The sequence below is a fragment of the Vicia villosa genome, linkage group LG1 (assembly GCF_029867415.1).
Source record: "Vicia villosa cultivar HV-30 ecotype Madison, WI linkage group LG1, Vvil1.0, whole genome shotgun sequence".
Taxonomy (NCBI): domain Eukaryota; kingdom Viridiplantae; phylum Streptophyta; class Magnoliopsida; order Fabales; family Fabaceae; genus Vicia; species Vicia villosa.
This window is the reverse complement of record NC_081180.1, coordinates 167,101,708-167,127,840: the sequence shown is the minus strand read 5'-3', so window position 1 is coordinate 167,127,840 and position 26,133 is coordinate 167,101,708. Positions and strand designations below refer to the sequence as shown.

At 39.6% G+C, this 26,133-nt stretch overlaps 2 protein-coding genes across 2 annotated transcripts; one reads left to right on the top strand and one right to left on the bottom strand.

The window, feature by feature from the left end:
• Positions 1-2,523: 2,523 nt before the first annotated feature.
• Positions 2,524-3,426, bottom strand: LOC131658924 (uncharacterized). The gene is made up of 2 exons (XM_058928174.1): positions 3,181-3,426; positions 2,524-2,934 (listed from the first exon to the last, which is right to left on the bottom strand). Exons 1-2 carry the CDS (start codon positions 3,424-3,426, stop codon positions 2,524-2,526), a joined length of 657 nt encoding a protein of 218 aa, XP_058784157.1.
• Positions 3,427-15,243: 11,817 nt separating this feature from the next.
• On the top strand, positions 15,244-16,948 carry LOC131658918 (uncharacterized). The gene is made up of 2 exons (XM_058928168.1): positions 15,244-16,755; positions 16,913-16,948. Exons 1-2 carry the CDS (start codon positions 15,244-15,246, stop codon positions 16,946-16,948), a joined length of 1,548 nt encoding a protein of 515 aa, XP_058784151.1.
• The last annotated feature ends 9,185 nt before the right edge of the window (positions 16,949-26,133 follow it).

Here is a 26,133-nt window from a genome sequence, read left to right as displayed (position 1 = left end):
TTAATTCGTTATTCTTTTTAATCGAATCAATCGATTACGAGGGGTAACGATGCAAATTAATTATTAAAAATCCTTAAAAAACACATTAATTCGTTATTAGTAATAATTGAATCTATCAATTAAAATTGGTAACGATACAACTTCAAATCTGTTAACTATGGCGATTGAATCTATTGATCGTTGCGGTTAATAGTGCTAAATCAAATCAGGGTTGTACGCCCAAACCTCAAAACATTTTTCAAACCTTTCAAAACCTCAATATCAAACTACGGATTTTCATCCTCATTCAAAACTACGATAGGTTACTCAAAGGCCTCCAAAACCATATCAAATCAAATTTCAAACCCTAAGGGCGTACAACCCTGTGCCCGAACTACGTAGACTCTGATCCTCCATAAGGAGGTACGTAGGCACTTGGCAACAAGGCGAGTCCCCCTCTTCCAAACTCTAATCATGTTCAAATAATTAGCCTTTAACTCTATTTACTGTCTGTCATCTTTCTTTATCTTTTGCCACAAACCCTGATCATTAAGATGTAAACCATAGGAAAGGGTTGAGGGTGCCTAACACCTTCCCTCGACCTGAATATAGTATCTTACCCTGATCTCTTAATTGCATAGGTTTCCTATTCGCCTTGGTAGAATAGGTGGCGACTCTAAATTTAATTTTTAGGGCAGGTTGCTACAGGCGCGTATCTTATGTTTCTTCAATAGGTGACATTCGAGACAAGTGATCGGCCACAGTGTTTTCAGACCCTTTCTTGTCACGAATTTCCACATCAAACTCCTGAAGGAGTAAGATCCATCTTAGCAGTCTTGGTTTAGAGTCCTGTTTAGCAAAAAGATACTTCAAGGCAGCATGGTCAGTATAAACAATGACTCTAGAACCCAACAGATATTGCCTGAATTTATCAAAGGCATAAACAACTGCTAACAACTCCTTTTCAGTAGTTGCATAGTTCATCTGTGCAGGGTTCAACACATGACTAGCGTAGTAAATAACATGTAATAATTTTTCTCTACGCTGTCCTAGAACCGCCCCTACTGCAATATCACTTGCATCACACATGATCTCAAAGGGTAGAGACCAATCCGGGGCTACAACAATTGGTGTCGACACTAATTTTTGCTTTATTGTGTCAAATGCTACGACACACTCTTTATCAAAAATAAAGGCTTTGTCCTTAACTAAAAGCGTAGTTAAAGGTTAGGCTATTTTAGAGAAGTCTCTTATGAATCTACGGTAAAAACCCGCATGCCCTAAGAAACTTCGAATACCTTTTTCATTCATGGGAGGGGGCAATTTTGCTATGACTTCTATCTTTGCTTGGTCAACTTCTATTCCCTTATGAAAAATTTTGTGACCCAAAACTATACCTTCACGCACCATGAAGTGGCACTTCTCCAAGTTGAGGATTAAGTTGGTCTGTTGGCATCTTTCTAAAACAAGAGCAAGGTTAGTTAAGCAATTATCAAAAGACTTACCAAAAACCGAGAAGTCATCCATAAATACTTCCATATGCTTCTCAAGCATATCGCCAAAAATAGACTGCATGCATCTTTGAAATGTGGCCGGGGCATTACATAACCCGAATGGCATTCTTCTGTAGGCAAAAATATCAAAAGGGCATGTAAAAACGGTCTTCTCTTGGTCTTCTGGTGCAACAGCTATCTGATTATACCCCGAGTAGCCATCGAGGAAACAATAGTAGTCATGACCCGCTAACCTTTCTAACATCTGGTCGATGAAAGGCAACGGGAAGTGGTCTTTTCTTGTCGCCAGATTTAGTCTTCGGTAGTCAATACAGACTCTCCACCCTGTAACTGTCCTCGTGGGAATCAACTCATTCTTTTAATTCTTAATCACTGTAGTTCCACCTTTCTTTGGCACCACATGAACTGGACTCACCCATGAACTGTCAGATATTGGATAGATCATCCATGGGTCCAAAAGTTTTACCACCTCCTTTCTAACCACTTCCTTCATCGCTGGATTGAGTCGTCGTTGAGGTTGGACAACCGGTTTGTGATCATCTTCCATTAGGATTTTGTGCATGCAAATTGTTGGACTTATTCCTTTCAAGTTTTCAATGGATCATCCGAGAGCACTCTTATGATTTTTAAGAACTTTGACAAGCTTATCTTCTTGAAGGAATTCAAGGTGAGAACTTATGATGGTCGGGCACTTACTCTCAGTGTCTAAAAAGACATATTTGAGGTTCTCCGGTAATTGTTTTAGTTCAACCCCCTTCTTTGGTTCATCTTTACTTCCCTCTACTAACGGTTGCCTTAGCTCCTCCCATCGGTTGTGGCGAGAATTTTTGACAAATGATGTTGTTTCCATCATGGCTAAAACTTCACTATCTTTTTCATCAACTACCTCCTCTTCTCTAAAGATTGATAAACTCAAAACTCTCTCCAAAGGTAACTTTTGTGTTGTCAAAGAATTTTCTTCATCACAAATTTGATCAATTACCTTAATGTGTTGACTTGTGGCAATGTCATCTTTGTATTTCATGGTGTTTCACACATCAATCTTTAGTTCCTCATCATAGACTTTCAAGGTCATTGTACCTTCCTCTATGTCGATCAAGCATCTCTCGATCTCTAAAAATGGTCTCCCCAAAATGATTGGTATCTCTTCATCTTCGGGCATCTCTAGAATAACAAAATCTACAGGGAATACGAACTTGTCGATTTTCACCAACATGTCTTCTACCACTCCGTACGGTCTTTTCACCGATTGGTCAGCAAACTGATGTGTCATTCGTGTATCTTGTACTTTACCTATTCCCAATCTTTTGTAGATGGATAATGGCATAAGACTTACACTTGCTCCCAAATCAATCAGAGCTTTCTTGAAAGACCTATCACCGATGTTGCATGGAATAGTTACTGAACCTCGATCTTTCTTTTTAACCGAAATCTTCATGCCCTGCAGAATAGCACTACAAGTTTCAGTTAGAATAATCGGATCACTCTCGATGGTCTGCTTCTTTGAAATAATATCTTTCATGAATTTTGCATAGGTTGGCATTTGCTCAAGTGCCTCTAAGAAGGGAATGTTCAGCTCAAGTTTCTTGAACATCTCCAAGAACTTCTCAAAATTTTTCTCATGTTGTTCTTTCTTCTTATTTCTTGTGGGGAAAGGGAGTTTAACCGCCGGTTTATGTGTAACTACTTTTTCTTTTACCACCCTTTCTTCCCCCGTGACCTCTTGACTTACAACCTCATTTTCTTTAATCTCTACATCCACTTCAATCAACATATCTTCTTCATCAGAATTCTTCTCAGGTTTGTCATTGGATTTATTGCTTCTGGTAGTCACAGCGTTCACATGATTATTGTCTCTGGGATACGTAACCGTAGCACTAGGTAGAGCACCATGTGGTTGAGAGTTAGTCATTTGTTGTGCAATCTGACTCATTTGGATTTCCAGATTTTTGATAGAGGCCCTTGTGTTCCTTAGGTTGCTCCTAGTTTCTTCCTGGAATTGAGAATTTTGAGCTGCCATTTTTTCAATAGCTATCTCCCATTCTGCCTTCTTCGGAGCCTGTTGTTGGAATTGTTGTTGACCTTGAGATTGGAACTGTTGTGGGTGGTGTTGAAATTGTTGCTGGTATGGAGGTTGTTGTTGTGGAGGTCTATATTGTTGTGTGTCATACCCCAAAATTTACCCGGTACGATTCCCGTTCTAATTTATTAAGGGTGTTAAAAATTAGGAGTCATAGGTTTAACATATCCATTGTTAAACTCGATCTCTTATAAAATTCCCTTATAAATTATTTGAAATAAAACGAAGGTGTTAATAGCAAAATCCAACATGATTTTGGGGCTCATATATTCATCACCATCTAATCATTTTTATCTTCCAAATAATGTTTATATTGCTAATAACTATGAATTATTAATGTTAGTAATTCTTATTATTAATCTTTTTTGAAATTAATATTGGGATTATTAAGATTAATCAAGCCTCATTATTAGTATTAATATAATTATTGATTGTTGCTAATTACTGTCATTAAAATATTTTTGGGTCATTAGAAGTATACTATTAACCAAATAAGTTTATCTTATTGATTAATTAATTTGTTAAATAAGTTAATGGAGATTATTGGGTTTTTTGTTTGTCTGTTTTTTTTGGCGTTTTTGTTGCTGTTTTTGGGCCAAACGAATAAACAAAACTGGGCCATGGATTGGGCCGCGCGTGGATCAAAGCTCGGGTCAAACAGGCGGGTCAAGCTGGCCCGGTCCTGTTCACCTCCTTCCTTACACAGCTTCCACAAACCCTAGCTGCGGCCGCCGCTGCAACAACCACGAAACCCTAAAACAACTCCGCCCAGGCCCATGCTTGAATCAAACGCAATCAAATCGAAATCAAAACGTAATCAAAATCCAATCTTAACAAATATAAAATCAAATCAAATTTTTTATTAAAGAAGAATCGTGTACAAACTCACAGATCTCAATCGAATCAAATCAAATAACTAACTTAATAATCTAATCTAAGTTTTCCTAATTGAATCTAAACCTAGACTATAAGAACAGAAGAAGAGAACAGAAAAGGGGATCGAAAAATTTCTCCAGAGAACCCTAGCCGCCGCCGCTTGTTCTTCGTACCTGCGAATCACACACAGAGAAGGGGATTAGGAGGGGGACGAATTCATTCAGAAACTCAAGACATAAGGTAATCTCTAAAACGAAACCTAGCTTAGAATCTTGATTTGCATGCGCCGTTAGCGATTATTGTTTGAATCTGGGTACGAAATTGGGGTTAGGGTTTATATTTGGGGGTTTAGGGTTCATAGAGTTTGTTAGGGTTCATATGTTTTTGGTACTTCTGGGTAGAAAGTTGTTAGAGGATGTGTTGGGAAGATGAAGATCATATGATCTTCATCGGTTTTCTGGGATTAGGGGTGGTTCGTGGCAGGTTCACGGTGGTTTGAGGCCGTGTTCTGGGTTGATTGAAGAAGGGAAGAGAGAAAAGCAAAGAAAGGAGAGAGAGCGAGATCGGGGAAATGAAACAAATGTGGGTTTTTTTCTTTTTTTTGGTTTAACCCTGCACCGGCGTTGGATGAACGCCAAGTGGCTTCACGATAGCCACTTGGCTGGCAATGAGTCTATGATCTCATGCCATCCTTTTAGCATGCACCCTCAACCTCAAACACATGCAGGCCGTCCATTGTGTGTGGATTAAGATCAGACGGCCATGTCCTTGAGCATACACCCCAGCTCCGTGCACCTGCGTAATACTGGATCCAACGGATCCTTGATGTTAATGGGCTTGGCCCTTTACTATCCGCACACCCTCTAATTACTACCCTTAAAACAATGTACACCCCCTGCGCCTAAAAATTAATTAATGAATAAACCAGTTAATTTTGTGTGATAATTTTAATAATTGTTTAACTATTCTTTTCTTGGTAATTCCAACTAATTTTCTCCCCGAACCGACCATACCTATTGGTCGTATTAGGCGAGAAATAATTTGGATTAATTTGATATATACGTTAATAATGATTTAGTTAAATTGTTTATTGTCATACCCCAAAATTTGCCCGCATATATTTTGTATGTTGTGTCATTTCAAGTAATTGACATAATACGACCGGTAAAGTAGTAAGAGATTTACAGAAGAAAGTGAAAAAGGATAATTTGCAAATTCACCATAGCCAACCGCTACCCAATCTCTACCACTTCCAACCAAGTTTCTCAAAACCGCTCATTGTTCAAACTCAACAAACCTGCAACAAAATATTCATCAACTTGATCCACAATTTTAATGTACTAACATCAATACAATCGCTATAGAGTTTGTACTTTACAGGCAAATAAAAGCAGGAACATCAAAAAGCCCCAACACCGATTCGTATCCACACCGACGACACCGAATCAAAACCAGAATCATATCATCAACAACAAGCAACAAGCTTCAGCTTCAACAAGTTCCTTCATCTTCAAGTTGCTGCAACAAGCAGAAGCAACATAATACAAAAAATTGCGTCAATTCTCTCACCAAGCAAGCGGCAGCTTCGACTTCACGATTCACATCGGAGCATCATCGCCATCGGAATCCAATCAGAAGCAAAGCTGTCCGCAAGTAGCCTCTGATTCCAGCACAACACGGTGACAAACTCCAGAGCTAAAGCAGATCGAAGAGAAGACAGAGTTCACTCGGAGATACTCGTCGAAGATCTTCGAATCCGGTAATTTCTTCAACCCTCACTCGCATTTACAAGTTGCGATATGTGATAATACTATGGATTCATGTATGAGGTATTGTTGTGACTGTATGCCTTTGATTCTCATTTTTTAAAGGAAATTAGGATTCAGTTTGTTTTCTATGGGTTCCGATCTGGCTTGTTTCATTTTCCTTGGTAAAATCATGGTGCATTTGGGGGAAGATTTAAGAGGTGTTTTATATTGGTTGTGGCCTTATTGGAGCGGCGAGAGAGATGTCGAGAAATGGAAACAGAGAGAAAGTCTGAGAGAGAGCAGAGTTTTGTTTTGATGAAGGTGATAGTAGAGAGCCGTGAGCAATGTTTTAAAAACCGGACCGGTCATTAAACCGGTAAGGCTATTGGTTCATTGGTTCATCGGTCGAACCATTGGGTCACTGGTCGAACCGCATGATTAAACTGGATAACTCGGTTTATAAACCGGTCATTATATAGGTATAAAACCGGACTATATGAATATAAAACCGGTCGAACCGGATCATTCAATATTAAAAAAATATAAATAACACTTAAATTTTTGAAAAATATCATACCTATATTTAATTTGTATCACAATACCAAACTAACTAAATATTTATAAAAAATAATTCAGTTATCATAATAAGACAACTTAAAATAACATTCTCTTAATATATAAATAAAAGAACACAACAGCCACATGCATTTTCATAAACAGAGAAAAACAAGAAATGCTTCATATATTAAGGATCCATATAACAAGAAAAACAAGAAATGCATTCACAACAGCCACCGATTCAAGGCTTTTAGGCCACCCTATATTAAGGATCATATATAAGGTCCCAAATTCTGTTGAGACAGATAAAGATTATTCAATATCCACGCAAAAGTGAGAAGCAAAAAACAAAGAGAATAGTAAACATTCATTTACTCTTTGATAACCTAGCATCAAAAAACATTATTACGACTCAGAATACATGAAAACCATTAACATACAAATTAAGGACAGATCCTAAACAGACACGACTCAGAATACATGAAAACCATTAACATACAAATTAAGGACAGATCCTAAACAGACACGACTCAGAATCATTCTAAAAAACAAAGAGAAAAACAAGAAACATGATGTTTTATTATCCATAAACTCAAGTTCAAACCTTATCAACATTTCAAAACCACACAAACATGGATGAATTTATTAAGAATTTTCGTTTGGGGGAAAATGGTCAAGACAGAAAATTAACAAACCCTAGTTTTATCAAATATCAGAATCAAAATCAAAAACTAAAAAACATACCCAGACAGCGGCGGAGATCTTCGGTTGTTCGTGTAATCGTCGGCGGTGGAACGGAAGACGGCGGCGGTGGCTTTTTCTAAATCTGTTGTGTTGTGTTGTGGCTTTGGGTACCGTAAATGTGAGGATGTGAGGACGTGAGGACGTCGGTTTGAGTAAAAGAATTTCAAAAAAAAAAAATTATGCTAACCAACCGCCGGTTTGCTTGAACCACTGGTTTTCCGGTTTTTTCCGGTTCCACCCGGTTTTTCCGATTTTCTTCCGGTTTGACGTCATGAACGATCGAGTGATCAGATCAGACCGGATGCTGGTCCGGTTCCCGGTCCAACCGGTCCGACCGGCCGGTCCGGTCCGGTTTTTAAAACATTGGCCGTGAGGATGGTGGAGGCGGACCTTATTTTTTTTAGGGATTTATGTTTGCTTCACTATGACGTGGACCTTGCCTTTAAAAGTACAACCGATTGCTAATTGCATCCTTTAAAATGTCATGTTCAAACTATCTAATTTATTTTATTTTGTCTACTTATGTATATAGTTTGTTTGGTTTCTAACATTAAATATTCAAATATATATCAAAAAATCATAAATATGCATTTTAGGTTAGATATTTCAATAATCTTAACAAAAAATAATATTTAATTTCTTTAGTTTCTTTAGTTTCATTAGTAAAAGATATCAAAAATTCAAAAATATTGTTTTGTCAAGATTTTTTTTCTTCTTCTATATTTTTGTCAATTCTTGATTAATATTTGTCATTTCTCATGCGTTATTTTTCTATGTCCATACTCCCATTTTCTTGTTTATTGCGAGGTACATTCGAGCTATTGAATTATTCTTGCGAATATTCGCAAATTCATCCTCAATCTCCTACCATCCAGATCTAACGCACACAAAGCTGAAGGTTTACCATGCACCCTCAAAGGCTGTCACAATGAACCAAAACTAACTTTTCAGGGTTATCAACATGGTTCCTTCCGACAACGCGCCCGATCAAGACTAAAAGCTAAGTTTCGATTCAACTCTCGTTATTTATATATATATTTAATGCGAAATTGTTCTTTCCTTTTGTTTCTTTTGTTTATCTTCCCTATTTTAAAAATTGGGGTTTATTTTAAATGCCGATGAATTGTCTGTACACTCAGGCCTCGTTGTTTCTTCTTTCAGTTCTCAATGGTCAGAGTCAATGCTTCAGGCAAACCTTGCCCTCAACCCTGTTAGGCAAATGCCAAGCTAAGTACCTTCTCTCTATTTTACTTTTAATTTATTATTCTACTTTCTTTGTGGTTAATGAAGTTTGCCCATGAACTTGATAATGCACTCACTCTCTGCTTTCTGTCTCCTCCTTCTCCTTTTCAGGGTTCGTTGATTGCCAAAGCTACGAGTTTGGTATCCCTAAACTCTAATCTCTTATTCTTTCTGTTTAGTTATTACTTATGTCAAACCCTATTAAGGGATCCGCTGGTTTCATTGTCCCCTTCCCCATATTATTGTTTCTTTCCTTATATTATCTGCGTGGTTAGTAAAATAGGGAGTGACAACTATTAAATTGAATTAGCCTCATTAATCTACAAGATAATATAATTGAATATAATCACGTGATTGGTGCACACACGCACGCTTTTGGGTAACCCTCTCTGTTGCCTTGTTGCCTGTTGCCTGCTGCCTGTTGCCTTTGTGTTTTTTGCAGAATAAGCCACGTCCCTCGAATACGAGGATACCTCAGCCATGCTGCCTCGATAAATAAAGGTCATACGACCCTAAATGATGCTGCCTTCGGTACACAAATATGACCTCGACCCTCGGAAGTTGCCTACGGAAAAAGGCTGAGGTATCTTCTGGCTGCCTACGAATAAGGCTTATTCTGATCCTTGCCTTAGACTACCTGCCCTCCTATGGCATGGGACAGTCTTATGGCAAAGGATATTTCGATGACCCTTCTACCTCCAAACGAAAGGCTTCCTGCCCTCTTATGGCAAGGATTGACCCTTTCATTCTGAAAGGCTAAAAAGAGACCTATCATCTGAGTTTAAGGTAATTGCCCCTAATTGCCTTGCAATGCTCATCTTTAATATTCTTTCTCACAATTCTTCGAAAACTGGCTACGCTCATTTACGAGCTAAAGTCCACTTTTTTCTTTCATCTACCTTTTTTAAAAAAACAAACGAGCAAGCAAAGCAATTAAGAGCCCATGGAAAACCATGGATGCAAAGGGTGCCTTACACCTTCCCTTTGCATAAATTACCCCCGAACTCAGATTTTCTTAAAAGGTTTTTTTCTGTTTCTTTTTGCCTTTCCGAATATAGTTTGGATAAAATAAAAGTCGGTGGCGACTCTTGCTTACCGCGACATTTCGATCGATAAAAAGTCAGTTCACCGTATTACATTTATCAATAATCCAAATAATTCTTATTTAATTCTCTCCTCGACCCGATTGAAACTATCAGTCGCTTTAGACGAGAGATAAAATACTTAAAAATTAAAATACAACTAATTTGCTGCCCGCGATGATCGAATCTATCGGTCTGAGTAACCAGCAATGCCAATAAATCTGTTAGCTATACCGATTGAATCCATCGATCGCCGCATCTAACAGTAACAAATTAAATCAAGGTTGTACGCCAACCTCAAAACACGTTCACCCTTCAAATCAAATTCAACTACGATAGGCTATCCAAAAAGCCTCTAAAAACAATTTCAAATCACAAATTCATCACAAATTCAACCATAAGGCGTACAACCTTGTCCCCGAACTACGTGGACTCTGATCCTCCATAAGGAGGTACGTAGGCATTTGGTAACAAGGCGAGTCTCTCCCCTAAAAATCTCAATCCAGTTTTAAACCTTAATTTTTACCATTTTCATTTTATTAGCTATAAACCTTATCTTTTGCCATGAACCCTTATCTTTGCAATGTTAGCCTTTAGGAAAGGGTTGAGGGTGCCTAACACCTTCCCTCAACCTGATTATAATAACTTACCCTGAATCTCATATCTGCGTAGGGTTTCCTATTCGCCCTTCAGAATAGGTGGCGACTCGAAAGCTGATAATTTTTAGGCAGGTTGCTACAGCTGGCGACTCTGCTTTGGAAACACATATGGTGAATTATTATGCTCCTAAGGCTTGAGAGGGTTTAGGTTTAGGTTTGTGGTTTAGGGTTTGTGGCGCATTTTAGGGTTTGGGGGAAGGTTTATCTTTCTAATAATGATTTTTTTAATTATTTATTTATTTATTGTTTTTTATTAAATATTTATTTGCCATATTTGCATTAAATGTTAATTGTTATATAATTTGCATTATTGGGTATATTTCACTGCTGTTAAGCCTAAGCGTGGGGATTATAATAATGACCAGAGGGGAATTACATCGCCTACGAGTCTTATTATAATTCCACTCAGAGTGGGTTAAATATTCGGAAAGTTCTGATACGAGGCTCGACCTTGTTGAGGGGTGGACTGGGTAGTTAGCTGATCTCTCTGGGAACCAACCCCTAAAATTCGAACCTCATGGACCAATGAGACAAAAAGTCTCGGCGGCTACGAATGATCCCATGAGACCTTCTAGAACTTCCCATGGGAAGGGTAGGCTCCCGAGCCGTTACGTCGAACCTATGAACATAGGGCCTACGTGATTATATGTTGAATATGTGCTTATTATTATTATTATTATAATATTGTGTTTTTTTGTATAATTGTTTGCATGCATCATACATCATGTGCATATTTTTATCATGTCTTATCCACAGGTAAAAAAAAAAGAGAAAAAAGAAGAATAAAAAAATAATAATAATTCTTTTGGTGAAAATTCAGGAAAAATGAATGCTAAGAAGCCTATTGTCCATCTCACCGTCTCAGTGCCTGACATCAAGAAATTGAGAAATATAAGGGATAAGATGTCATCAACTGCTTTGAATAGGTTTGAGGGCCGTTATGGGAATATTCTGGATTTGCTAAAAGTCAAGATTCAGGAAGAAGCAATTACTGCCTTGATACAGTTTTATGATCCACCGCTCAGATGTTTCACTTTTCAGGATTTTCAGTTAGCTCCTACTTTGGAGGAGATGGATGCTATGCTTGGGTTTTCAAGAATTAAAAAAGTATTTTATACAGGTGCTGGAAAAAGGGCTGAAATGTCTGATTTAGCCAAAGCTTTGGAAGTGCCCGTTGCGGATTTAGAAGCTAATCACAAAACCGATGGAGGAATACAAGGAATTAAAAGAACTTATTTGGAAGCTCAAGCTATGTCTTATGCTCAAAAGAAACAATGGGACATTTGTGGACATTTTTTGGCTCTTTTAATTTTTGGTGTTGTTTTACTTCCTAATAAGGCGGAATATGTTGATGATGCTGCTATCCATGTCTTTACCTCTTTCAGAAATTCAAAAGAGGATCCAACTCCTACCATTCTTGCTAATATTTACTATACTATCCATGATCGGTATGAAAAGAAAAGGGGAGCAATATCTTGTTGTCTTCATCTATTGTATTCTTGGTTGACTTCTCATCTTTACAAGGCTAGCTACTTAATCAAAGACTTGACTAGGCATGAATGGTCTCAAAAGCTAAGGGCTCTCAATGCGGATTCTATTCTCTGGTTTGCGAGAAAATTGAATTCTGAAAGAATTATCTATAAATGTGGAGAATTTAATAATGTGCCTTTAATGGGAACTTTGGGTTGCATCAATTATAATCCCGTGCTTGCATTGCGCCAATTGGGTCATTCTATGGATTGTGAGCCTTCCGATCAACAAGTGGAAGAAATGTTCTTAAGTAACAATGGGAAAGGAGATCCAAGGACACTAAAGAAAATCATTCAAGCTTGGAAACATGTTCAAACAAAGAACTATGGGCCGAAGAATATTGTTGCTAAGGAACCTTACACTAGATGGGTTCAAGAGAGAGTTGGGAAAATTTTGCTACCTTTTGTTGTGGATCCCGCGTACAAGCCCGATTCTCCTAATCCTATTTCTCTATCCATCGAAGAGATAGAAGGAATCAAGGCTGCCCTAGAGGCATCCCGTAAGGAAAAGGAAGAATTAGAGCTTGACATACTTCGACTTTCCAACGAAAAAAGTCAACTGCGCTTCGATCTTAAAGAGAAGAACCAAGAGCTTCAAGCTGCTAAAGAAGAAAATGATAGACAAAGGAATAAAAGGAAGCGAGCAACCGAAGGAGTCCTAAGTGCTAACTTTGATTTGATTGCACACAATGAAAGGTTGGAACAAGCGGGCATAGAAATTGCAAGGTGGAAAAGGCGCTATGAGAAAGCTTCCCATGACAAAGCTGAATCTGAGAAAAATCTAGAAGCTGTGGTCTTTGAATTAACTGATAGGACTAAAGATCAAGAGGAGGAAATAAGGAACCTCAAATATGATCTTCAAGAAGCTCGCAATTCTGGACAACAAGAGCGCGCAAGGAGATTGACCACGGAAGAAGCACTTTTACAGCGCACCGATGAGTACAATAGAGCATTCCAAGCCATGGTATCACTTAGGGAAATATTCATAAGACAAAGAGAGGTACACGAGGCAACCCTGAACGAAAGAGACCATTGGAAAAGACAATACACAATTGTTTCTACAGCAAATGAGCATGTGAGCATGGTTCCCAAGATGCTTGAAGAATATGAGAAGTGTCGTGAGAATTATGACAAGCTAGTCTACTTGTGCAATGATTTAATTCTAGACATTCCAAAGGGTTTAGAAAAAGCGGAGTCTTCTCCCATCATCCTTCCCAAAGAAGTGAAGGAGTTCTTGGAGCTTTGTAGGAGCATGGTGGACAAATTCAAGGAGGACATTCATAGGCGTTCTTAGATATTTATTAGTTTTCGCTTTAAAATTAAGAATCTTGTTTATGTTGATGTTTATTTCTTTTCACAAAGTTGAACAATTTTAATTTGTACTTCCTTTAATTTATTTCAAATTAATAAAGTGTGTTTATTTCCGCATTATTCAATTTTCTTGCAATTTTTCACCAAAAAGAATTATTCAAAAAAAAGGTTCCTACTACAAAAAAAAAAAAAAAAAAGAAGAAAAAAGAATATATATATATATATATATATATATATATATATATATATAGACATATATGTTAATATATAAATATATATAAATATATTATAATGTGGATAAGACATGAGCATAGCATTTGCATATCATTCATAGCACGCGCAGCATTGCATTTCTTTTCAAAACATTAAAAGGAAAACTGTCGTCATCTCCAGTCACACCATTGCAACCCGATCACTCATCCAGACTAGAGCTCAGAAGAAGAAAGCAATGGAACAGCTAGAGCAGAACCAAGCCGCACTTCGTGAAGAAATGACCCAGCTGAAAGGTACTATTGAAGACCTCCAGGGAGGAATGGCCCAAGTGCTGAGCTTCATGAAAGACCTCAAAGATAAGCAAGACAAAGCTAAAGAAGTTCATGATCAGTATGAAGAGATACCTAAAGATGGCAACCCATTGTTAGGATATGTTCGAGGCTATGACCCTCACAAAACGAATGCTCACGCATCTAAAAGGGTCACCACGACCCATGAAGAGGGAGAGGCTTCTCAAGAAGGATTTATCCCTACTACTCAGAAAGAAGGGACGTCTCGCACAGTTCGCATTCCAATCAACAATCCGCTTAAGGATGAGGACTACTTGGACCTACAGTATGGGGACACTAATGACACAGATCAAGTCCCTCAACCAAAGCTGACCTCTGCTGATTCTGGGGAGAATTCCAAGGAGAGTGGACAAATCAAGGCGCTGGAAGAAAGGATGAAAGCAATGGAAGGATATGATGCCTTCGATGTGGATACCTATGAAATGAGCTTGGTGCCGGATTTGACTATTCCTCATAAATTCAAGATACCCGACTTTGAAAAGTACAAGGGGCTCTCTTGTCCGAGGAGTCACTTGCGCATGTATGTGCGAAAAATGGCTGCTTATGCTCATGATCAAAAGCTGATGATGCATTTTTTCCAAGATAGCTTGAGTGGAGCATCGGTTGACTGGTACATGCAATTAGAGAAGTCTCACATCCGAAGCTGGACCGACCTTGCTAATACGTTCCTAAAACAATATAAATACAATTTGGACATGGCACCCGATCGGATGCAACTCCAAAATTTGTCACAAAAGAAAGAGGAATCGTTTAAGGAGTATGCACAGAGATGGAGGGAAATGGCCTCCCGAGTCCAACCTCCCCTGTTGGAAAAAGAACTCGTAAAAATGTTTATGGCTACATTACAAGGGCCGTACTACGATAAAATGGTAGGGAGTGTGTCCTCAGGGTTTTCAGATTTAGTGGTTATTGGTGAAAGGATAGAAGACGGAATTAAGAGCGGGAAAATACAAGGAGTATCATCTAACTCTTATCACTCAAAGAGGCCCACCTCAACCTTCGCTAAAAAGAAGGAAGGGGAGACCAACGCAGTAGTACATTAAGAGTTTAGACCTCCCATGACATACTCACCTCAACCAAGATTCCAAGGCCCTCCGAGGAAGTTCGACCCTTTGCCCACTTCTAAAAGCGAGATACTGAAGCATCTATTAAACGAGCAGTTAGTGGAACTCAGGCCTATGCCACCTCCGATTCCCGGAAAGACTATGCCCAATTTCAAAGCTAATGAGAGGTGTGAATTTCACGCCAATTCTCCGGGGCATACATTGGAAAAATGTTGGGCCTTTAGGCACAAGGTTCAGGACCTGATAGAGTCAGGAGCAATTGCTTTTGACAAACCTAATGTGAAGACAAACCCTATGCCCCGTCATGATGGCACAGTCAATGCAATAGAGGTAGTCACCGAGCAAGAGTTTGTTCAACTGCGGAGCTCCCCCATAGATGCCCTTAAGAGGTATCTACTTGCAAAGGGGTTCATCCTCGAACATAACGAAGCCTTTAAGACAACCTTGCAAAGACTCGTGAATCAAGGGGTAGTTCAGTTTAAAGAATATCCTGAGGAAGAGTATGTGGCCATGCTGGACAGGAATGAACCGTTAATGATACCAAGACAAGGGGCAAGGAAGACGTTGATCATCCCTTGCGCCAAAGCCACACTGCTGATACCCGCACAAGTACACACTAGGATTATCCCAGTCAGGGATCCATATCCTGTGGACAAGATGAAAGCAGTTCCATGGGAATATGAGTCTAATGCTAGTACCGATGTGACAAACATCGTCGGGCCTGGGGGTATGACTCGTAGCGGTCGCATATTCAATACTGCTAAATCAAAAGAGAATTCAGCACAAGCAAATGATCAAGCTACTATGGTCCCTACTGAAAGAAGCACACCCATAGACAAGGAAATCACTAACAAAGATGCCGAAGAATTCTTGGCATTAATCAAGAAAAGTGATTATAAGGTAGTGGATCAGTTGCACCAAACTCCATCCAGGATATCACTCCTCTCGCTGTTAATCCATTCAGAAAAACATCGAGACACCCTGATGAAGATCTTGAGTGCTGCCCATGTAACCAAAGACATCACTGTAAATCAATTTGATGGAATGGTGGCTAATCTTACTGCTGGGGCATGCTTAAGCTTCAGTGAACACGAGTTGCCCTCACAAGGGAAAGAGCATAACAAAGCCCTGCATATCTCCATACAATGTGGGAAAGCTCATCTGTCTAGAGTGCTGATCGACACAGGATCGTCATTAAATGTGATGCCAAAGGCCACCTTAGACAAGATAGATTTGGAAGGACTGGTAATAAGACCAAGCCCTCTGGTGGTCAAAGCCTTTGATGGGTCGCAAAGCCCGGTGTTTGGAGAGGTGGACCTCCCTGTGGTAATAGGCCCTCACACTTTCTGCATCAATTTCCAAGTGATGGAGATTGAGCCTGCCTACACATGTTTATTAGGACGCCCTTGGATCCATGCTGCTGGGGCAGTTACCTCTACTCTGCATCAAAAGGTGAAATTTGTGGATGGAAACTCTATAGTAACCGTTAGTGGGGAGGAGGACATATTTGTCAGCAATCTAGACTCATACCGATACATTGAGGCTGGGGGAAAGGCATTGGAGACTTCGTTCCAAGCACTAGAGATTGCCACTGCTGTCACACTACCAATTGAGAAAACACGAAGGGCGGTGACATCCTGGAGAGACCTGCAAGACACAAAGATGGAAGGCTGGGGAAAAATTCCAGAAGTGCAAGAGAAGAAAGATCGTCTGGGGTTAGGATACCAACCAACAAAGAAGGCTGCAAAGGAAGAGCAACGATTCCCTCCGATCGCACAGACTTTTGTTACAGGTGGATATGAGCATGTATCCACGATATCTAGCATGGAGGGAACGTCCAATTTTATCCGGATGATTAGGCCAGGAGAGCAGCTTCAGAATTGGACAAGCCTGGAGATACCGGAGATAGTTTTCATTTCAAAGTAATTTCCTATTGTGTGTTTTATTTCCCTTTTTAATAAAGAAAGACAATAACACTCATGCCTCGCCCGAAGCATAGAGTTAGTTTGTAAGGGCCCCATTTACTCTCAAGTTTGAAGTTTATTAATAAAATTGTCTTTGCATTTTGGTATTGAAAACATTGCCTTTTTCTTTTTCGCATTTATTCCTTTTCCATTTCTGAAAATGACAAATAAATTTCTTGCACAAACAAAGCACATTCACATCTGCATACTAAAAGAAAACAAAACATAAAACATGTGCAGATCACCTTCCGACACCACCGATAATAATACTGCTGAGACTCTATACAAACTCGAGGCTCTCGCTAATCAGGCTGAAGAAGGGAATGAGGAAGACGATGAACTTCCGGAAGAGTTGTCAAGGTTAGTGGATAAGGAATCCAAGAGCATGCTCCCTCCACAAGAGGCCATTGAAATCATAAACTTAGGAACGGATGAAGAACCTAAGAACATTAAGATTGGGGCAACGCTAGGTAAGGACGTAAAAGCAACGCTAATCAAGCTCCTCCATAAGTATGCAGAGATTTTTGCTTGGTCATACCGTGACATGCCGGGGTTGGATACAGACATCGTGGTACACAGGTTACCTCTCAAAGAAGGATGTGCGCCGGTCAGGCAAAAGCGCAGAAGGGTTCGACCAGATATGGATAGTAAGATTAGGGAAGAGGTGCTCAAACAATTTGACGCCGGATTTCTTGCTGTAGTTGACTATCCACCCTGGATTGCCAACATAGTGCCAGTTCCTAAGAAGGACGGGAAGGTACGCATGTGCGTAGATTACAGAGACCTGAACAAAGCAAGTCCAAAAGACGATTTTCCACTACCGCATATAGATATCTTGGTGGATAATACAGCACAAGCTTCGTGGTTTTCCTTCATGGATGGGTTCTCTGGGTATAATCAGATCAAGATGGCTCCCGAAGATATGGAAAAGACGACCTTCATGACATCCTGGGGCACTTTCTGCTACAAAGTAATGCCTTTTGGGTTACGAAACGCAGGGGCAACATATCAAAGAGCCATGGTCACACTTTTCCATGATATGATTCATAAGGAGATCGAAGTATATGTAGATGATATGATTGCTAAGTCTCGCACAGAAGAAGAGCATATTACAAATCTACATAAGCTGTTTGAACGTCTAAAGAAGTACAAGCTAAGGTTAAACCCGAACAAGTGTACGTTTGGTGTAAGATCGGGAAAGCTGTTGGGATTCATTGTAAGCCAGCGAGGCATAGAGGTTGATCCTGACAAAGTAAGAGCCATACAAGCGATGCCCGTTCCAAAAACAGAAAAAGAGGTACGGGGTTTCCTGGGTCGATTGAATTACATCTCAAGGTTCATTTCGCATCTAATAGCTACATGCGAGCCTATATTAAAACTACTCAGGAAGGATCAACCCATCAAGTGGAATGATGATTGTCAAGTAGCCTTCGAAACCATAAAGAACTACTTGCAAGAACCACCTATACTCTTACCTCCTGTACCCGGAAGGCCACTAATCATGTACCTCACAGTACTCGAAAGGTCTATGGGGTGTGTACTGGGACAGCAAGATGAAACAGGCAGGAAAGAACATGCTATCTACTATCTTAGCAAGAAATTCACCGATTGCGAATCCCGATATTCACCGTTGGAAAAGACATGTTGCGCCCTAGCATGGGCCTCCAAACGTCTAAGGCAATATATGCTGAACCATTCCACATGGTTAATATCGAGAATGGATCCTCTCAAATATGTGTTCGAAAAACAGGCTCTTACAGGAAGAATCGCTAGATGGCAAATGCTGCTGTCAGAATACGACATTCAATACGTCACCCAAAAAGCAATAAAAGGGAGTGTACTGGCAGAACATCTAGCTCATCAGCCCATTGAAGAGTATCAGTCTATGAAATTCGACTTCCCTGATGAGGACATTATGTTGGTAAGAGACTATGAAATACCTGGGCCCGATGAAGGACCCGAACCAGGATTGGTGTGGACCCTTACGTTCGATGGGGCCTCAAATGCATATGGACATGGTATAGGGGCAGTCCTGACGTCTCCTGACAATCGACACTTACCCTTCACTGCAAGATTATGCTTTGACTGCACCAACAATATTGCAGAATATGAAGCATGCATACTGGGGTTAGAAGCGGCAATCGATTTAAGGATTAAACTGCTTGAGGTGTACGGGGATTCAGCACTGGTAATCCACCAAGTCAACAAAGAATGGGATACTCGAGATTCAAAGCTAATCCCATATCGTGACCTTATACTGGAGTTAATGGCTGAGTTTGAGACAATCACTTTTACTCATATCCCAAGGGAAGAAAATCAAATGGCTGACGCATTAGCAACACTTTCCTCTATGTTCAAAGTGACCTGGCCAAACCACGAGCCACGAATAACGGTTAGACACTTTGATGAGCCTGCTTATTGTCTCACAATCGAGAAACAAGCTGATGACAAACCCTGGTACCATGATATTAAGGAATACCGGGAAAAACAAGAGTATCCAGAAAATGCCTCCACAATTGACAAAAAGACACTAAGAAGGTTGGCATCTAAGTTCTTCCTAAACGGTAACATCCTATACAAGCGAAACTACGATTCGGTGTTACTAAGGTGTGTGGATAAGAATGAGGCTAAAGAAATCATCAAGGAGGTCCATGAAGGAACCTTTGGGACTCATGCGAATGGACATTCAATGGCAAGAAAGATACTAAGAGCCGGTTACTACTGGTTAACAATGGAAGCTGATTGTTTCCAACACGCAAGAACATGTCATAAATGCCAAATATACGCTGACAAGGTACACGTACCGCCAAATCCACTGAATGTACTAAGCTCACCATGGCCATTTGCGATGTGGGGAATTGATATGATAGGGATGATCGAACCCAAAGCCTCTAATGGACACCGATTCATATTGGTGGCCATCGACTATTTCACTAAGTGGGTTGAAGCTGCCTCCTACACCAATGTAACAAGACAAGTGGTTACCCGGTTCATCAAGCATAACCTCATCTGTCGATATGGGATTCCAAGCCGGATCATTACTGACAATGGGTCGAACCTGAACAATAACATGATGAAGGAACTGTGCGAAGAATTCAAAATTGAACACCATAATTCTTCACCATACAGGCCTAAGATGAATGGCGCTGTTGAGGCCGCAAACAAAAATATCAAAAAGATAATACAGAAAATGGTGAAGACGTACAAGGACTGGCATGAAATGCTTCCCTTCGCCCTGCACGGCTACAGAACTTCAGTGCGCACATCCACAGGGGCAACCCCTTTCTCCCTGGTCTATGGTATGGAAGCAGTCCTCCCTATTGAAGTGGAGATCCCATCCTTAAGAGTCCTAGCCGACACAAAGTTAGAAGAATCGGAATGGGTAAAAACCCGTTTTGATCAGCTTAATCTCATTGAAGAAAAGCGGCTGACGGCTTTGTGTCATGGACAGCTCTATCAGAAGAGAATGAAAAGGGCATTCGACAAAAAGGTCCGCCCTCGAACTTACAAAGAAGGTGATATTGTTCTCAAGAAAATACTATTACCTCGACTTGACGCCCGTGGAAAGTGGACACCTAACTACGAAGGTCCATATATTGTAAAAACAGTGTTCTCAGGAGGAGCATTAGTTCTCACTACAATGGATGGAGACGAGCTACCGCACCCAATCAACTCCGACGCGGTCAAGAAATATTACGCCTAACAAAGGCAGAATTATTGGTCATAAGCTGAAGACAAACTACGAAGGATAGGGATTCGTGCAATCATCTGCTTCTAAGGTCGAAGGATTACTGGGACCCTTGATAAAAAAAGAGCGATAGCAGTATTAATGTCATTTCTATTTGTCATTTTTTTTCTTTTTCTCTCATACCTTAAGTACATTCGCCAATTTAAGGCAGTAATCAATAAAAGCTTTTTCCTTTCACACTGCATATCTCGTCATATCAATACCAAATGCAAAGAATAATTTATTTCTCATAAATTTAAAACTTTGAACTTAAAACAAGAAACTTACAAACTACCAGACTAAAATAAAGGGGGCGAAAACCACGACATCTCCGGTAGTCGATATACACCTGGCCCCGAAAGCATTATCCCAGTAGACTAACTTCAGACGATCTGAGTTGAGACCTGCAAAGCCGTTCGGAAAGCTAAACAAATCCAATGGGTGACAAGAGATGATACGTCAAAATCATCATACATACCCATATTCATATACACTCACATATGTGCCATCTGCATAAGCATGCATGCATCTGCAATAAGTCATAAGCATATACATTCGCAGAGCATCATTTTACAAATAAAGCTGGGTTTCTCTTGAACCCTATTTCAAACTCTATGATCAATTTCAAACCAAATCGTAACCCCCGCGTTACGTCTTATCACGGCAGTGATAACGGCAATTTCAAACCAAATCGTAACCCTCGCGTTGCGTCTTATCACGGCAGTGATAACGGCAATTTCAAACCAAATCGTAACCCCCGCGTTACGTCTTATCACGGCAGTGATAACGACAATTTCAAACCAAATCGTAACCCTCGCGTTGCGTCTTATCACGGCAGTGATAACGGCAATTTCAAACCAAATCATAACCCTCGCGTTACGTCTTATCACGGCAGTGATAACGGCAATTTCAAACCAAATCGTAACCCTCGCGTTACGTCTTATCACGGCAGTGATAGCGACAATTTCAAACCAAATCGTAACCCTCGCGTTACGTCTTATCATGTTAGTCCCTTGGCAGTGATAATGGCACCTTCAACTTCAATCCAAATCATCACCCTCGCAAATAACCCTATGGGTGCAGGTGAACTTGCTAGAACTATAGCAAGCAATCCTATTGGGTCCACAAACTACGAAAGCTTACTGGCAATACGGTAAGCTAACCACAACTGACGAAAAGTCCTCGCTATATAAGACTCAGGCATTAGCAGGACGATCATCTCGCTCACACTCAAGCACGAGGTAAATTTAGGGGTCTTCCATTATTTAATAACTCTTCGATCTGAAAAAAGTGTGAGACCTGCGTATTCTCACGCTGTTCAATCTAAGATAATTAAATAGGGGCAGCTGTCATACCCCAAAATTTACCCGGTACGATTCCCGTTCTAATTTATTAAGGGTGTTAAAAATTAGGAGTCATAGGTTTAACATATCCATTGTTAAACTCGATCTCTTATAAAATTCCCTTATAAATTATTTGAAATAAAACGAAGGTGTTAATAGCAAAATCCAACATGATTTTGGGGCTCATATATTCATCACCATCTAATCATTTTTATCTTCCAAATAATGTTTATATTGCTAATAACTATGAATTATTAATGTTAGTAATTCTTATTATTAATCTTTTTTGAAATTAATATTGGGATTATTAAGATTAATCAAGCCTCATTATTAGTATTAATATAATTATTGATTGTTGCTAATTACTGTCATTAAAATATTTTTGGGTCATTAGAAGTATACTATTAACCAAATAAGTTTATCTTATTGATTAATTAATTTGTTAAATAAGTTAATGGAGATTATTGGGTTTTTTGTTTGTCTGTTTTTTTTGGCGTTTTTGTTGCTGTTTTTGGGCCAAACGAATAAACAAAACTGGGCCATGGATTGGGCCGCGCGTGGATCAAAGCTCGGGTCAAACAGGCGGGTCAAGCTGGCCCGGTCCTGTTCACCTCCTTCCTTACACAGCTTCCACAAACCCTAGCTGCGGCCGCCGCTGCAACAACCACGAAACCCTAAAACAACTCCGCCCAGGCCCATGCTTGAATCAAACGCAATCAAATCGAAATCAAAACGTAATCAAAATCCAATCTTAACAAATATAAAATCAAATCAAATTTTTTATTAAAGAAGAATCGTGTACAAACTCACAGATCTCAATCGAATCAAATCAAATAACTAACTTAATAATCTAATCTAAGTTTTCCTAATTGAATCTAAACCTAGACTATAAGAACAGAAGAAGAGAACAGAAAAGAGGATCGAAAAATTTCTCCAGAGAACCCTAGCCGCCGCCGCTTGTTCTTCGTACCTGCGAATCACACACAGAGAAGGGGATTAAGAGGGGGACGAATTCATTCAGAAACTCAAGACATAAGGTAATCTCTAAAACGAAACCTAGCTTAGAATCTTGATTTGCATGCGCTGTTAGCGATTATTGTTTGAATCTGGGTACGAAATTGGGGTTAGGGTTTATATTTGGGGGTTTAGGGTTCATAGAGTTTGTTAGGGTTCATATGTTTTTGGTACTTCTGGGTAGAAAGTTGTTAGAGGATGTGTTGGGAAGATGAAGATCATATGATCTTCATCGGTTTTCTGGGATTAGGGGTGGTTCGTGGCAGGTTCACGGTGGTTTGAGGCCGTGTTCTGGGTTGATTGAAGAAGGGAAGAGAGAAAAGCAAAGAAAGGAGAGAGAGCGAGATCGGGGAAATGAAACAAATGTGGGTTTTTTTCTTTTTTTTGGTTTAACCCTGCACCGGCGTTGGATGAACGCCAAGTGGCTTCACGATAGCCACTTGGCTGGCAATGAGTCTATGATCTCATGCCATCCTTTTAGCATGCACCCTCAACCTCAAACACATGCAGGCCGTCCATTGTGTGTGGATTAAGATCAGACGGCCATGTCCTTGAGCATACACCCCAGCTCCGTGCACCTGCGTAATACTGGATCCAACGGATCCTTGATGTTAATGGGCTTGGCCCTTTACTATCCGCACACCCTCTAATTACTACCCTTAAAACAATGTACACCCCCTGCGCCTAAAAATTAATTAATGAATAAACCAGTTAATTTTGTGTGATAATTTTAATAATTGTTTAACTATTCTTTTCTTGGTAATTCCAACTAATTTTCTCCCCGAACCGACCATACCTATTGGTCGTATTAGGCGAGAAATAATTTGGATTAATTTGATATATACGTTAATAATGATTTAGTTAAATTGTTTATCAATAATCCAAATAATTCTTATTTAATTCTCTCCTCGACCCGATTGAAACTATCAGTCGCTTTAGACGAGAGATAAAATACTTAAAAATTAAAATACAACTAATTTGCTGCCCGCGATGATCGAATCTATCGGTCTGAGTAACCAGCAATGCCAATAAATCTGTTAGCTATACCGATTGAATCCATCGATCGCCGCATCTAACAGTAACAAATTAAATCAAGGTTGTACGCCAACCTCAAAACACGTTCACCCTTCAAATCAAATTCAACTACGATAGGCTATCCAAAAAGCCTCTAAAAACAATTTCAAATCACAAATTCATCACAAATTCAACCATAAGGCGTACAACCTTGTCCCCGAACTACGTGGACTCTGATCCTCCATAAGGAGGTACGTAGGCATTTGGTAACAAGGCGAGTCTCTCCCCTAAAAATCTCAATCCAGTTTTAAACCTTAATTTTTACCCTTTTCATTTTATTAGCTATAAACCTTATCTTTTGCCATGAACCCTTATCTTTGCAATGTTAGCCTTTAGGAAAGGGTTGAGGGTGCCTAACACCTTCCCTCAACCTGATTATAATAACTTACCCTGAATCTCATATCTGCGTAGGGTTTCCTATTCGCCCTTCAGAATAGGTGGCGACTCGAAAGCTGATAATTTTTAGGCAGGTTGCTACATTGTGGTTGAGCTGGAGCTTGAAACTGGTTTGGTCCTTGCTTTTGGAAGTTTCCTTGTTGGTCCTTCCATGCAAAATTAGGATGATTTTTCCAACCTGGATTGTATGTATTGGCGTATGGATTATTTTTCCTCAACATATGAATCTGTTCAACCTGTTCTTGCGTTGCCACACAATGCATAGCAAAATGCGGTCCACCATATATTTCACACAAAACCGAAGTGACTGGCTCAACCTGTGCTACTTTCTGTTCACCAATATTCATCTTCTTTAACCTTCTTTCTACTTCAGCCGCAATTTGTTCCTCCATTTTAACCACTTGATCTGCGAGCTTCAAATCAATTTTACCTTCCGGTTGGCTCATTGCACGATCATATAACTCAATGTGCTCGTTAGCGGCAATAGCTTCTATGATTCTCTTGATACCAAAGGCTGTTGAAAAATTAGTTGAGCCACCGGCTGCAGTGTCTATAAGCTGTTTTGTCTTGACTCGGAGACCATTAAGAAACGTCTGCATTTGCTCGGTTGGATCCATGTTATGAGTAGGACATGCAACCAAACACCTCTTGAATCTTTTATATGCATCTCCCAGCAACTCCCCTTCTTTCTGCTTGAAATTTACAATATCATATCTTTTTCGAATGAAGACTGAAGCTGGGAAGTACTCATTAAGGAAAGTTGTTTCCATCTGTTGCCATGTTGTGATACTTCCAGCTGGAAGTGAGTAAAACCACTCTTCCGCATCTTCGGATAAAGTGAATGGGAACATCACGAGTCTCTTGGCTTCTTCAGAATGACCTTCTATCTTTAATGATGTTGTTGTGGTGAGGAATCTCTGTAGATGCTTATTCGCATCTTCGTTGATTCTCCCAGCAAAAGGCTTGCTTTCTAACTGGCGGATAGTGGAAGGATGTAGTTGAAAGTGTGCCACATTAACATGTTGATTTACTATGGTCATTCTTCCAAGCGGTGCATTATCCCTTCCATAATCCCCTAAAAGTCTCTCTGGAGGCGGTGGATCAGCTGCCATAGTTTCAGCCTCAGAATCTGACTGCTCGGACTGAATTGATGGTGCTTCTTCTTCCGATTCTGAAACTATAGGTGATTCTTCTTTCGATGCCAGTCTTTTCCTCTTAACTTCTCGGAGTCGTGCTTGCAATGATCTTTATGGTTCTGCGTCAAAAAGAAGTTCAGCTGAGGCCTTACCTTGCATGCAAGATTAGACAATGATTAGATTAGAGTAACACAAAAAAAAAACAAAAAAAAAAATTTCAGAAAAAAATAATAAAATAAAATTTTAATTGCAGAGCAATAAAATTTTAATTGACTAATTAATGACTTATATTTTGGCAATCCCCGGCAACGGCGCCAAAAACATGATCGGAAAAATAGCAAGTGTACTATTTTCACCGGTGTAGTTATAATGGGTTTTACCCCAAGTATCGATCACGAGGATTGCGTAGGAAATACAAGTTATTATACTAAATCAATTAAACAAAAGAGCATAGGGGTGTTGTTTTAAATGATCAACGAAATAAGCTAAAATAATAAAAATAAGCTGAAATTAAAGTTGAACTTTTATAT

Coding starts and splice junctions, on each gene's coding strand:
- LOC131658918 (XM_058928168.1), top strand. CDS start 15,244: ATGCCCCGTCATGATGGCACAGTCAATGCAATAGAGGTAGTCACCGAG. Junction 16,756..16,912: donor TTACAGGTGGATATGAGCAT/GTATCCACGATA, acceptor TTTTTAATAAAG/AAAGACAATAACACTCATGC.
- LOC131658924 (XM_058928174.1), bottom strand. CDS start 3,426: ATGAGTCAGATTGCACAACAAATGACTAACTCTCAACCACATGGTGCT. Junction 2,935..3,180: donor AAAGGGTGGTAAAAGAAAAA/GTAGTTACACAT, acceptor GCTATTCTGCAG/GGCATGAAGATTTCGGTTAA.